Source organism: Zootoca vivipara, chromosome 15 (genome assembly GCF_965207765.1).
Source record: "Zootoca vivipara chromosome 15, rZooViv2.hap1.1, whole genome shotgun sequence".
NCBI classification, from domain to species: Eukaryota; Metazoa; Chordata; class Lepidosauria; order Squamata; family Lacertidae; genus Zootoca; species Zootoca vivipara.
Genome location: NC_142598.1, coordinates 2,944,421 through 2,957,197, shown reverse-complemented (window position 1 = coordinate 2,957,197; position 12,777 = coordinate 2,944,421). Strand labels below are relative to the sequence as shown.

At 43.9% G+C, this 12,777-nt stretch overlaps 1 protein-coding gene across 1 annotated transcript; it reads left to right on the top strand.

The window, feature by feature from the left end:
• Positions 1 to 3,229: 3,229 nt before the first annotated feature.
• Positions 3,230 to 11,604, top strand: TREX2 (three prime repair exonuclease 2). Its single transcript, XM_035141097.3, has 2 exons — positions 3,230 to 3,437; positions 7,027 to 11,604. The coding sequence occupies exon 2, from the start codon at positions 7,029 to 7,031 to the stop codon at positions 7,704 to 7,706; it is 678 nt and encodes a 225-aa protein (XP_034996988.3). The 5' UTR covers positions 3,230 to 3,437; positions 7,027 to 7,028; the 3' UTR covers positions 7,707 to 11,604.
• Positions 11,605 to 12,777: the final 1,173 nt, after the last annotated feature.

Sequence of the window (12,777 nt, the reverse complement as noted above, 5' to 3'; positions counted from 1 at the left end):
AGCTTCCAGGTCATGTGGCCAGCATGACTAAGCTGCTTCTGGCGAACCAGAGCAGCTCACGGAAACGCCATTTACCTTCCCGCTGGAGCAGTACTTATTCATCTACTTGCACTTTGACGTGCTTTTGAACTGCTAGGTTGGCAGGAGATGGGACAGAGCAATGGGAGCTCACCCCGTTGCGGGGATTCAAACCGCCAACCTTCTGATCGGCAAGCCCTAGGCTCTGTGGTTTAACCCAGTGCCACCCGCATCCCTATATGAGTATGGTTAGAGATAAAAAGAAATTTAGAAAGATGGAGCAGAATTAACCTCTCCCTGCTAGGAATAATTGTGGCAATAAAAATGAATGTGCTGCCGAAAATGCTCTTTCTTTTTCAGACAGTCCCATTAATGGTTAAGGATAACTGCCTCAAAAGATGGCAAGATGATATTTCCAAATTTTGGGGGAGGGGGAGCAAAAGGCCTAGGATAAAACATAAGATAAAAGAAAGAGGAGGCTTCACCCTCCCAGACCTTAAATTATATTATGAGGCAGCGTGTTTGGTTTGGATTAGGGACTGGATAAAACTGGAAAAGGAAGAAGCATTAGTTTTGGAGGGACATGACAACAGATATGGATGGCATGCATATTTATGGTATGGGAAAAGGAAAGTGCATAAAGGATTTTATAACCATATAATTAGGAAATAATTAATGAGAGTGTGGGAAAGATACAAGGATCTAATAGAACAAAAAACACCTTGGTGGCTTTCACCAACAGAAGCTTCGTTACTCAAACCGCTTGGCAAAAAGCGGAAATGGCCTACATATAGAGATTTATTGGAAGAACAAGAAGGTAAATGGAAATTAATAGAGTATGAAGAAATTAAATACAATTTTCAGAGTTAGCTGCATTACAGACAATTAAATGAGATGTTTAAGGAAGATAGAAATAAATGATTTAGTTATACAATCTCTATATTTCAAAAGGAAGTGATAGAAGAGGATGTGAAACTACTGAAGAAAGCATATAGTATTTTGCTAGAATGGGAAACGAAAGAGGAAGAGGTCAAATTGGTTATGATCAAATGGGCACAAGATATAGGACAAAATATAAAATTTGAGGACTGAGGAAAACTGTGGAAAGTGGATTTCCATAGTTTACAGATTGTTCTCTTTTGAAGGAAAACTACATGAAAATGATGTACAGATGGTACATTACACCAGTAAAAATGAGAAAAATGTATAAAACTGGATCAAATAAATGTTGGAAATGTAAAGAACAAGAAGGTACTTTTTATCATATGTGGTGGGGATGTAGAGAAGTTAGAAATTTTGGGGAGATGATATATAATGAACTGGAAAAAAAATGTTTAAAAGGACATTTGTAAAAACAAACAAACCTAGAAGCATTTTTATTAGGGATTTTAGGACAAGACCTGTCAAGGAAAACAAAGAACTTATTCATGTATGCTACAACAGCGGCAATAGTCTTGTTAGCACAGGGCTGGAAGGATGAGGAAGTCCCAACAAAAGAACAATGGCAAGAAAAAATGATGAGCTATGCTGAACTGTCAAAGTTAACATACAAACTATGAGAGAAGGACAATTGTGACTTTAAGTTTAAGGTAGAATGGGAACTTTTTACAAACTATTTAAAAAGACAACAAAAGGATTTGGACTCCTTGGCAGGTTTTGAATAAACATCCACAATTTATTAGTATAATAGAGGACAGACAAGATAAGGAAATGTACAATTTTACAACATGCAGAGAATAACATGCGCAAACAAATCAGAAGGGGGAGCTGAGGGAAGTCTAGGGAGGGTGGGGAAGGCATAAAAAAGGGGGGGATGTAATTGGTTACAATTATCGATAATGTATGTTGTTAGATTTCTTCAATAAAAACTTTATTAAAAAAATACTGAGGATGTATGTGTTTTTCTCATACAAACCTTGGGCACTGGAGTCCCTGTCAAGGGTTGCTCACTTAGAGGAGCACAGAGAAGAAGACAGTCTCTTGGATATGAAGAGAGATGGCTTCTGTAACTCAGAGCAGAGGGGGGGAACCTGTCAGGGACAGTTGTTGGACTCCAATTCCTCATCATCCCTCACCACTGACCATACTCCCTGGCACTTAACCTTCTCTTCTCCAGGCTAAACATACCCAGTTCCCTAAGCCGTTCCTCATAAGGCATCGTTTCCAGGCCTTTGACCATTTTGGTTGCCCTCCTCTGGACATGTTCCAGCTTGTCAGTATCCTTCTTGAACTGTGGTGCCCAGAACTGGACACAGTACTCCAGGTGAGGTCTGACCAGAGCAGAATACAGTGGTACTATTACTTCCCTTGATCTAGATGCTATACTCCTATTGATGCAGCAAAGAATTGCATTGGCTTTTTTAGCTGCTGCATTACACTGTTGACTCATGTCAAGTTTGTGGTCTACCAGGACTCCTAGATCTTTTTCACATGTACTGCTCTCAAGCCAGGTGTCTCCCATCCTGTATTTGTGCCTTTCTTTCTTTCTTTTTGCCCAAGTGACTTTACATTTCTCCTTGTTAAAATTCATATTGTTTGCTTTGGCCCAGTTGTCTAATCTGTTAAGGTCATTCTGAAGTGTGTCATATCCACACCATTTTTTTTAGTGTTAATGACCATATCTGCCTGGGTCACACCTGGGGGAATGTTGGTTGCTCCAAAAAATGGGATGCTATCCCCAGGGCTACACATCTGGTGCACAAGCTGTAGGTATCAGGTAAGAGTTTTCCTATTCATCCAGTAATTTGTTTATTTTAGTTTCTCCTCCTCCTCCTCCTGTTGTTTACCTGCCATTCACCCTGAGGTCCCAGGGCAGGTTACAACAATTTTAAACACAACATTAACAACAATTTAAAACAACATAAAATCTCAAAACTTAGGGTGCCTCCTAAAAATATATCTCAAGTCAAGTGTCAAGTCAAACGCCAAGGTGAAAGGTTCTACTGTTTCAGGTCTGAGTGCATGGCTGCTGCTGCTGCTGTATGTAATGTAAATGTAAACCACATTGAAAACTTTTGCTTAAAAACCCCTCAGGGGAAAAGAAGGGAAATACAGTAAGTAAGAAATACAGTAATTATACCGGTAATAAATCCCGGATTCCGTGACCCATCTGCCCATGTTAGGGACTCTAGATAAGCGGCTCTTTTACGCAAGCGCCCCCTAGAGGCAAAGAGGGGTTTGCGTCCAATCGAATAGCTCCCGTCCCTTCGCTGCTTAACTGATGGATGAACTTTAAAGGCTCCTGCGGGGGTGTAGCTACCTGTTTTGCTCCCCCCCCCGCGCCGTGACGCCCAGAGGCGGGTTTGCAGGGCTTGCCCGGGCATGTTGCTTTCGGTTTCCCCGCAGTCCGCTTTTAAAAGCCTGCCGCGCGCAACCCGAAGTCATTGCTGCTTTTGTTGGGCGAGTCAGTAAATTATCCGGTGAGTTTTACTGGGGGGGGGGGGAACCCCGGGAGAGGAAAATCGCATTGTTATGTTCTTTGGGGGGGGGGTTAATTCTGGGAGGAGCGCGATTTGTCACCCGATTTTGTTTTGCTTTTCCCCCTCTGGAAGTGCGTCTCAATGATTTTCTGCATTTTCTCCCGAGTATGTCAGTGTGCATTGGGGGTTATAGCATGTAAATCGCTTTCCTGGGCCGAAGCCCGTCAGGTTCAGCCTTCTTGCTTTCCGGTGGCGGCCAGCCTGACGTCTCTGGGTGCGGACGCTCACAAAGTAGAGCCTGATACGTAGTGAAGACCTTCTCTTATTCTTTGTACCCGCTACTTACGTAGCACAGCATTCAAAGGTATACTGCCCCAGACCATGGGGGCTCCATTTGGCTCGCATAGCTGTTGGTCCTGAAACCCCTGCCAGCCAACTTAATTGTAGTTTTACACTTTGAATTTCATGAAATCGTATACAGTACTTGTTATCGATGTATGTTGCCTTGGAAATGTCTTGAAAGGTCACTTAGAAACAGCTTAAACCAAAAGATAAATAGATTGGATAGTGTATCTAACATAAAGCCATACTCTGAGTAGACCCATTGACCTTAAGGGACATGATTAGTGCTGGCCCATTAATTTCAATGGATCTTCTCAAAGCAAACTTTGGATACAACCCAGTAAGTTTTGCTAACAGGAGAGGAAAATACATATTCCCCCACAATGCAGGCTTAGCAGTTTGTTGTGTCTCTAGGCTCTCCTTTTGTATTTTTCTGCTTATTTCTTTTAAGCACCAGCCACTTGTCTTCTGGAACATGCTGCACTCCCTTCCTCACTGAGTTGCCCTTTTGAGTTAATTCTCTAGTTCTGTGACGTCGTGTGTGCATGTGACAAGAAGAGCATTCTACATGTTTCCATGCTACATTCACACATTATGCTTCCTGCTGTTTCATTCATGCATGCCTTTCGAACTAAGATTGAATGGCGCTTTTTTCCATTGCCAGATGAGAATGACACTTTTCAGAAAGCTTTTCACTGTGACTCCAGAAACCCTTTATGGGCAGTGGATTTGGCCCCTATTGGATCTGATGTGAAATTATAGATTGCTGAGAGAGAGAGAAGACCAGGGCTCCTGTCCATCGCTTTGGGAATGGGCATAGCGGGGGGGGGGGGGGAAGCAGGGGGCAGTGCCCCCCTAGATACACAAAAATAATTTTAAATAATTGAAAATACTCAATTAACTGAGGTTCTGCACCCCCCCAAGCCTGTCCCTTTTTGGGAGGATTTTTTACCCATGATTTCCCTCAAACAACTCAACTCTTTAGTTGAGAGGGAGGGTTAAATGTCTTGCTGGAACACTGAAATCTTGGATTATTTGGAAAGATCTTGAGAGGAGCAGTGGGAGGAGCATATGAGGCTTTGAGTGAGATCCAGAATTCCTGTCTTTTTACTATGAAACATGGGGAAGTGACTGGAACATCTCACACTATTCATTATTACAGCTCCAGCGGAAGTGCAGGGTGGGGTATATAATATAATATGTTTTTCTTGTATGCAACACTGCAACTTAGATCAATATTATTTCCACTTTATGGATGGAAAACTGAGGCCACATCGGTTTAGTCCCCACTGTTCACGTGCCTGTAGACTGAGTTGCAAAATGCATCCTGTATCTTTAGGAGTTTCAGAGAAGGGAGAATCCCATCAGATGCAACTTCTTCCTTCTCTGTGGTGGTTGAGAGGGAGAGAGAGAGATTGGGGAGTGGGGGATGTACTCTTCCTAGTACAGTACTGTAGTGTGTGGGCTGTGATTACTACACTCTGCATGAGTTTATCTCAGGGGTCAGCAACCTTTTTCAGCCGCGGGCTGAATCCCTCAGACCATGTGGTGGGCCAGACTATATTTTGAAAAGAAGAAAAAAAAGAACGAATTCCTATGCCCCACAAATAACCCAGAGATGCATTTTAAATAAAAGCACACATTCTACTCATGTAAAAACATGCTGATTCCCGGACCATCCTTGGGCCAGAGAAGGCGATTGGGCCGCATCCAGCTCCCGGGCCTTAGGTTGCCTAGGTAAAGGGACTCCTCACCATTAGGTCCAGTGGACAACTCTGGGGTTGCGGCATTCATCTCGTGTTATTGGCTGAGGGAGCCAGCCAGCATGACAAAGCCGCTTCTGGCAAACCACAGCAGTGCATGGAAACGCTGTTTACCTTCCCACCTATTTATCTACTTGTACTTTGACGGGCTTTCGAACTGCTAGGTTGGCAGGAGCAGGGACCTTCTGATCGGCAAGCCCTAGGCTCATTGGATTAATCCACAGCACCACAGCACCTACCCCTGGTTTATCTGGTCCTTTCCTTCCTCATCTGCAGGGCAGATGGCTGCCTTTATTGTGAAACAGCATGAGTGGCAATCCATGGGGTTGGGGAAGTGCTTTTTTAATTTTGCCTTTTCTTTCTATATACGGTATCACAGGCCAAGGTGGGAGAGGCATGCGTACAACCCAGACCGTGAACTTGAGCAGATGACTGTCATTTGGACTTGTTACTGCCTTTCCTACACAATCTATACTTTGGGTTACTAATCTTTGTGGGGTGGGAAGTGCATTGTCCCATGGCCAACCCTGCAGAGGCTAAATGCCAAACTGAGTATAGCCTGGGAAATAAAAGTAGGTATGAACCAATTTTATTTTATTTTTAAGGACACAATTTGGAGGCAGGGGGCACAAATTATAGCTGGGATTATAGCTGGGAACTTGCAGTTAAAAATTATAAAATTGACACATTGGGGGTTCATAAATATTTTGGCATAGCACTGAGCTACCTATGGAGGAATCGGCTAAAATAATAATTAAATTTTGTAAAATTGTATTGTCATCATGGCATTTGAGCAGGAGATCCTTAGCAACAGTAAAATGAATGAAGATGGCAGAGGGCCTCTTGTTGGGCCACAACAAACTTTCCCCAGTCTAAACTCTAGTAATTTGTGAGCTTATCCTGCCTAACATTTGTTACAGTGGAACTGCCGGGGGGCTGGGCAGAAGCCTCCATTCTCCACTTGGGTCCTTTTCATTCCCTGGCACTTAAGGATATTTCTTCATATGTTATGCTGTTGCACTCAAGGCAGCAAAATGGCTGGGAGAGTTGTTTTGCGGTGGGAGTACAAATGCAATTTGTGCTCAATTCGTGGTATATCTAGGTTGTTGCTGTTTTATATTTTTATTTATGATTTATTGCATTGTACTTTTGTGTTTAGGCTGTAATTTCTCCTGTATCAGTCTATTCACTGCTGGTGGGGGGGACGGGGACTGGTGAATTGTGCATGGAAGTGTTATGCATGCAAGCCTGGGTGGAGCTGTTACCCCTGGTGAAGAGATGGGCGACTTCTGAAGTTTGGCAGTGGCTTTTCTCTCCTGCAGCTGAGACTGCTGTGGGATGAGTGTGAGCTGAAGCTCTGTCTCTCCACATGTAGGGGAGAACTGCGCTCATGTTATTGCTTTTCATTATGGCCCAGTGCTGTGGATTTAATCCCTGCTTGTGTATGTAAAGATTCTAATGTTCTTTTCCTCTGTGCCCGCCAGCCATGGCAGTTCTGCAGGACTTCCAGACATTTGTCTTCCTCGATCTTGAAACCACCGGCTTGCCGCGTGACCAGCCTCGCTTGGCTGAGCTCTGCCTCTTTGCTGTGCACCACCGTTCGCTCCAGCGCTCTCCACTGCTGGGCACCCCCCAGCTACCCCGCATCATAGACAAGCTCACTCTCTGTGTTGATCCCCAAAAGCCCTTCACCCTTGAAGCAGAGAGGATTACTGGACTGAGCAACCGAAACCTGGAGGAGAATTGCAAAGCAGATTTCAACAACGGTGTGGTGGAGATCCTAAAAGGGTTTCTGCGGCGGCAAATGGGCCCCGTCTGTTTGGTGGCCCACAATGGCCTTGGCTTTGACTTCCCTCTGCTTCGTGCAGAACTGTGGCGAGTGGACACTGACCTGCCCCTGAGCACTGGCTGCCTGGACACACTGCCAGCCTTGAAGGAACTGGAAAGATCTCCTGGCATGAGCTACCAGCTTGGGGCACTGTTCCGACATTTCTATGGACGTGAGCCCATTGGGGCCCACTCAGCTGAAGGTGACGTGCTCACTCTTCTGCTAGTGTTCCTTGCCAAAGCCCCCGAGCTAATGACATGGGCAGCTCATAATGCTCATAGCTGGGGGAAGATTCAGCCTATGTACTCCCTCAGCCTAAGCAGAAGCAGGAACTAATACCGTGTTTCTCCAAAAATAAGACACCGTCTTATATTTATTTTTCCTCCAAAAAACAACAACACTATGGCTTATTTTCAGGGGGTGTCTTATTTTTTTCCTTCCTCTTCCTCCCGCGGCCAGCATTGCTGCTGCGCCTATCACTATGTCTTATTTTGGGGGTATGTCTTATATTCCTTGAATGCTTAAAAATCCTGCTACGGCTTATTTTATGGCTATGTCTTATTTTCGGAGAAATAGGGTAGCAAGAAAGATGACACGATCTCTTTCCCCACAAGTGCACATACACACAGAATCAAACCTTGAAGTGTCCTCCTGTACAGGGCTACTTCCTGTGTGCAATGGAAATGTGGAAGACTTTTGTACTGTGAGAAGTTAGTGCCCAAACCTTGGTTTGGGCTGTGTGGCAGCAGCATTTCTAATCGTGTGTTGGACACCTGTTGGTAAGGTGGCTCATTTCTTATCTATCACTTCAACTCTGGGCAGGGTTTCAAGGTCAGCTGGGATCTATGGGATCCCATAGTTTCTGAGTTTCTGAGAATGTTTGTAAGAGATAACGGGGGCTTGGAAAGAACCTCAGCAAAGAACCTCAGCCCTGCATTCCAGCCCCTTTGGGAGTCCATCCACTGCTGTTCTGAGGGGTTGCTGGGGACTGAAGGAGCCACAAGTATTGCTTATTCTGTCTGTAATCCAGCCAGGATAAACACCTCCTATCCTTCACTCATTGGTTTGGTCACTGCCTTTGAAGCCAGTAAAAGAACCAATCCTGTTGGCAACCCGCTGTGATGACCAGCCTCGGAAGGCCAGGCAGATGCAGCAGTTGGAGTGTTTGGCGTGGAGTTGCGGGGCTCAGTGTCACATCTCCACCATAAATCTCAATGGGTAACTTTGGGCAAGGCACTACTTCTCATGCCTGATGGGCGCAGTTTTTAAAAGGCGAAACCAGTGTTGCCTAAAAAATGAGTTTTAGCTACATTTTAGTAGGTTATTGAAATTACTTTTGTAACTGCTTTGAAATAGCTTCGGGGTTTAGAGAAGCCGTCCTGGTTTCTGATTTGATCCTGGAATGTCCTGCTTTTTCTTAGGATGTCCCTTTTTTCAATGGAGAAATGTTGGAGGGTATGGCAAAGGAGTGTTGTACGGATAAAAGGTACTAAATAGATATTTGGTGGTATAATTTAGCAACGATGCTTCCCTGATTCAGATAGGATTACCCAGGACATGTTCTCCCCACTCCAGACATGTTCTACTGCAGGGGTGGCTAACCTTTGGACTCCATCACTTCCATCCAGCATGGCCAACAGGGATGATAGAAATTTGTGGTCCAGCAACATCAGGGTGGAGTGAGGGACACAGGTTTCCTGTTCCTGGTCTAAAGCTACTTTGATGCAGCCACGTTGCTAACATTAGGCATGCTTGGGGCCTGATCAGTGCCTGGGTGGGCTACTGCTTGGAAGCCCCATGTATGATGCTCTGAACTCTGAGGCCGTAGTCCCATACACACAGTTCTATGGGGTTTTCTGAGCAGACATGCCTCAGATTGCACTGCCAAGGAAACAAAGGACATGAATGTGATAAAATGAATTTACAAGAATAATTTATCCAAACTTTTTTGTAGGGGAATTCACTTTTATTTTTTTGGGGGGGGGAGGGATAAGGCACAACCTTCTCCCATATGTCTACAGTGGTACCTCCGGTTATGAACTTAATCAGTTCTAGAGGTCCAGTCGTAACTGGAAACTGTTCTTGACCTGAGGTGCGCTTTTGCTAATGGCGCCTCCCGCTGCTGCAGTGCTGCCGGCACTACGACTTCCCAGGGCAAAGTTCGCAACCGGGAGAATCTACTTCCAGGTTAGCAGAGCTCGTAACCCAAAGCATTTGTAAGGAGGATGTTACGTAACCCGAGGTTCCACTGTATTTACTGAAGTAAAAAGTCTATTCACTAATTTTGGTGAAAGGGTGATGGGGAGAATTATTTTTGAAATATGCATGTATGGCTATCTTTCTACTGCTCTACATTATAAACAATTGTGAGGTTTTTGCATTGTCCCTTCTTACCTACAGAAAGACAACATATGCCAAGGATTTTTATTCTTCCTGAGGTTATATGGAAGTAGGATATAATTTAGGTGTCCCATCATTTATAATTGTATACAACAGCTATTTAAGTATTAAGAGTAATTAAAACATTCAGAACATACCAAGTTACATATGAATTCCCATAATGAACGCATGTCTCATGACAGTAATCATACTTAGCATTTTAGAGTGTTAATTTCCCAAATGCATTGTTAATCACTGTCCTCTGTAAAGTTGGTCTCTATTATTATCAATGCACACAAATGAAATTTAAGGAACTGGTGTCAAATCTGAATGAGAAGTCCTACAAAATAAATTTATGAGGCAGATATCGGGGCTTCCTCCTTGGACTCTGTTGGTTCATCCTACAGCTGAGTTGGGTCTCCCCTCAATAGCGGCCAGAATTGATCTGCTACTGGCATAGATTCGGCGCCTTTGAGGACCATATTCTCACCAAGCTCAGCTGGTTGGAGCAAGACAAGCATAGGGCTTGAAATCTCCTTAGTTCACGTGAACTTGGAAATTGGATATTTGAGCATGACGTCAAGCAAGCCAGAGCATCCACAATCACTGCCTGTTATTTGGGACCCTCAAATTAAGGACAACCATTCAAGGCCTCACTACCTTGAGATGCTGACTTTGTTTCAGCAGATGCCCTCAGCATCCTTGGAGGCGAGATACCTTGGAATGCCTCAGATGGCATGGAAATGCATTGATGGATGTAATCAGGTTGAGGATGTTTTGCACCATTTGTTGATTTATCTATTTTTATTGGTTCTCAGATTGATACCCCCCAGAAGTGATAGTTAAACTCTCTACAAATTACATATCTGTAGCCAAATTTGCTTGTTATATTAATGCATTGCAATTTTAAATTTTGTGTTCTAAGCTTCTATGCTGTAGACTTTTACAGACTTATGTTGTGTGATTTTAGAGGAATGCCTTGCTTTTGCCCTCTGTGTGTGAAGGCTTTGACTATATACCCGTGTTTCTCCGAAAATAAGACATCGTCTTATATTTATTTTTCCTCAAAAAACCCCACTATGGCTTATTTTCAGGGGATGTCTTAATTATTTCCCCCTCCTTCTCCTGCCATGGCCGGCATTGCCGCTGCGCCTCTATGTCTTATTTATGGGGTATGGCTTATATTCTTTGAATGCTTAAAAATCCTGCTATGGCTATGTCTTATTTTCGGAGAAACAGGGTACAATTAATTTAACTGAATGAATGGATGCATCAAAAAAAAATTATCAATGAATTGCAGAATATGGGTGGGGCAGACTGAAAGGGGCTTACCACTGGTGTTTGCAACCCTATACCCACTTACCTGGGAGTAAGTCTGTTGAACTCAATGAACTTAGTTTTGCATAGATACCAATAGATTTTGTTGAGGTACGTTTTGAACTGGGACACTTCTTAGTTCACAGCTCCGTCTATTAGCTGCTATGCTCTCATAATTACCACCAGGTGCCTTCCATGTTCAGTTGCTGGTTGTCAGTATTGGCTGTTCAGGAGTATTTGCAAATGGCTATCTTCCTGCCTAAGTGCAGAACCTTCTATTTGTCTCTATTGAATCATGCTTTGATTGGCCTGATCTGCTGGATTAACAAAGACTTTTCAAGAAGTCATTTGTGCTGCTCACCATTGCAACATCTTATGGGCAGTGAATTACATAAATAATTGTGGGTTCCTCCTAGGATATACTTCCTGTTTATCCTGCAAGCCTGTTGCCTGTATATTTCATTAGTGGCCTGATTTCTTGTGTGTGCCTCTCATTTATTCTGTTGCAATGCCTAATAAAAGCTCTTTTTAAAATTGCTGTTAGTCTTCTGCTTTGTATTGTAGTGTCAAATGCCAAGGCCAGAGGTGTAAGGTACAACATTTAGTCAGTTAATCAGGTAGATTAAAATAGTGCCTGATTGAGCAGATTTTTTAAAAAACTGTTTTTATTGCAGGTACTTACAAAATCTATCAGTCACAGATGGCATTTTACCATTTCTCATGCATTAGGGCAGTCTTTGATAACCATTAGCCCCAACCAACATAGCCAATAAGGAGGCATGATGGGAGATGTAGTCCCAAAAAATGTACCTAGAGGCCCATTTGTTGTCCACCCTAAATTAGTGCACTGACCGTGCTTTTTCAGCTCTGAATTTCCAGATTAAAATGGGGGGAGTATGTGTCTGGTACCTCACATTCTGACTCAACCCTTTTTAATGGGGGAGGGAGAGGTTTTTGAGTCCTTGGGGCGGGGGAGGCATATAATGCAGTCACATTTTTCAGCCCGATTTCCTTCGCCCAACAAGCTTCATGTTTAAATACCTGAAATTCTCACACTTGTGATACCAAGGCAAAATTACCAAGAGTGTCAGTGTATAGCAGTCCTAGAGTGTTGGAATAGGCCTGGTGAGCCCTGGGTTCAAATCCCCAATCAATCACAAAGCTCCTTCAGTGATCCCTCAGTCATAGCCCCAGCCCAGCATATGTCAGAGGCCCGTGAAGACCAAAGGGGGAAAAGAGAAGCATTTGCACCATTCCTAACTCCTTGGCGGAAGTGCTGGAGTCTTCTTTTTTACGTCTGTACTTTACTGTTTCTTGTGAACTCAGGGTGGAAGAGTGATGTTTCACCTTGTACGTTCAGAAAGCCTTTCCACCGCACCAGCTCTACTGTTAGGCAAAGTGAGGTGTGCGATTCTCCATCTCCAGTCCCTAAATAAACTTGACTGGCACTGGCTACTATGTGTCCGGAGGGACATTTGTTGCTCTGCATCAGGCAGCAATATACCTCGGCCAGCCCTGTACATGTACCTCAATGCTGAAGAACCTTGCACATCAGCCAAAGGGTCAGCGTGTCTTTTGCACAACTGTTCCTGTTCCAGGCACCTCTGGGTGCATATTTTGTCTCTGCAGGGTGCTGGCCCTGCCCCAATGGATATCAGTGTCACCCCTGACCCCTTGAATGGACTCCAACCATCTTCTGGTTTGTTTATTG

Coding starts and splice junctions, on each gene's coding strand:
- TREX2 (XM_035141097.3), top strand. CDS start 7,029: ATGGCAGTTCTGCAGGACTTCCAGACATTTGTCTTCCTCGATCTTGAA.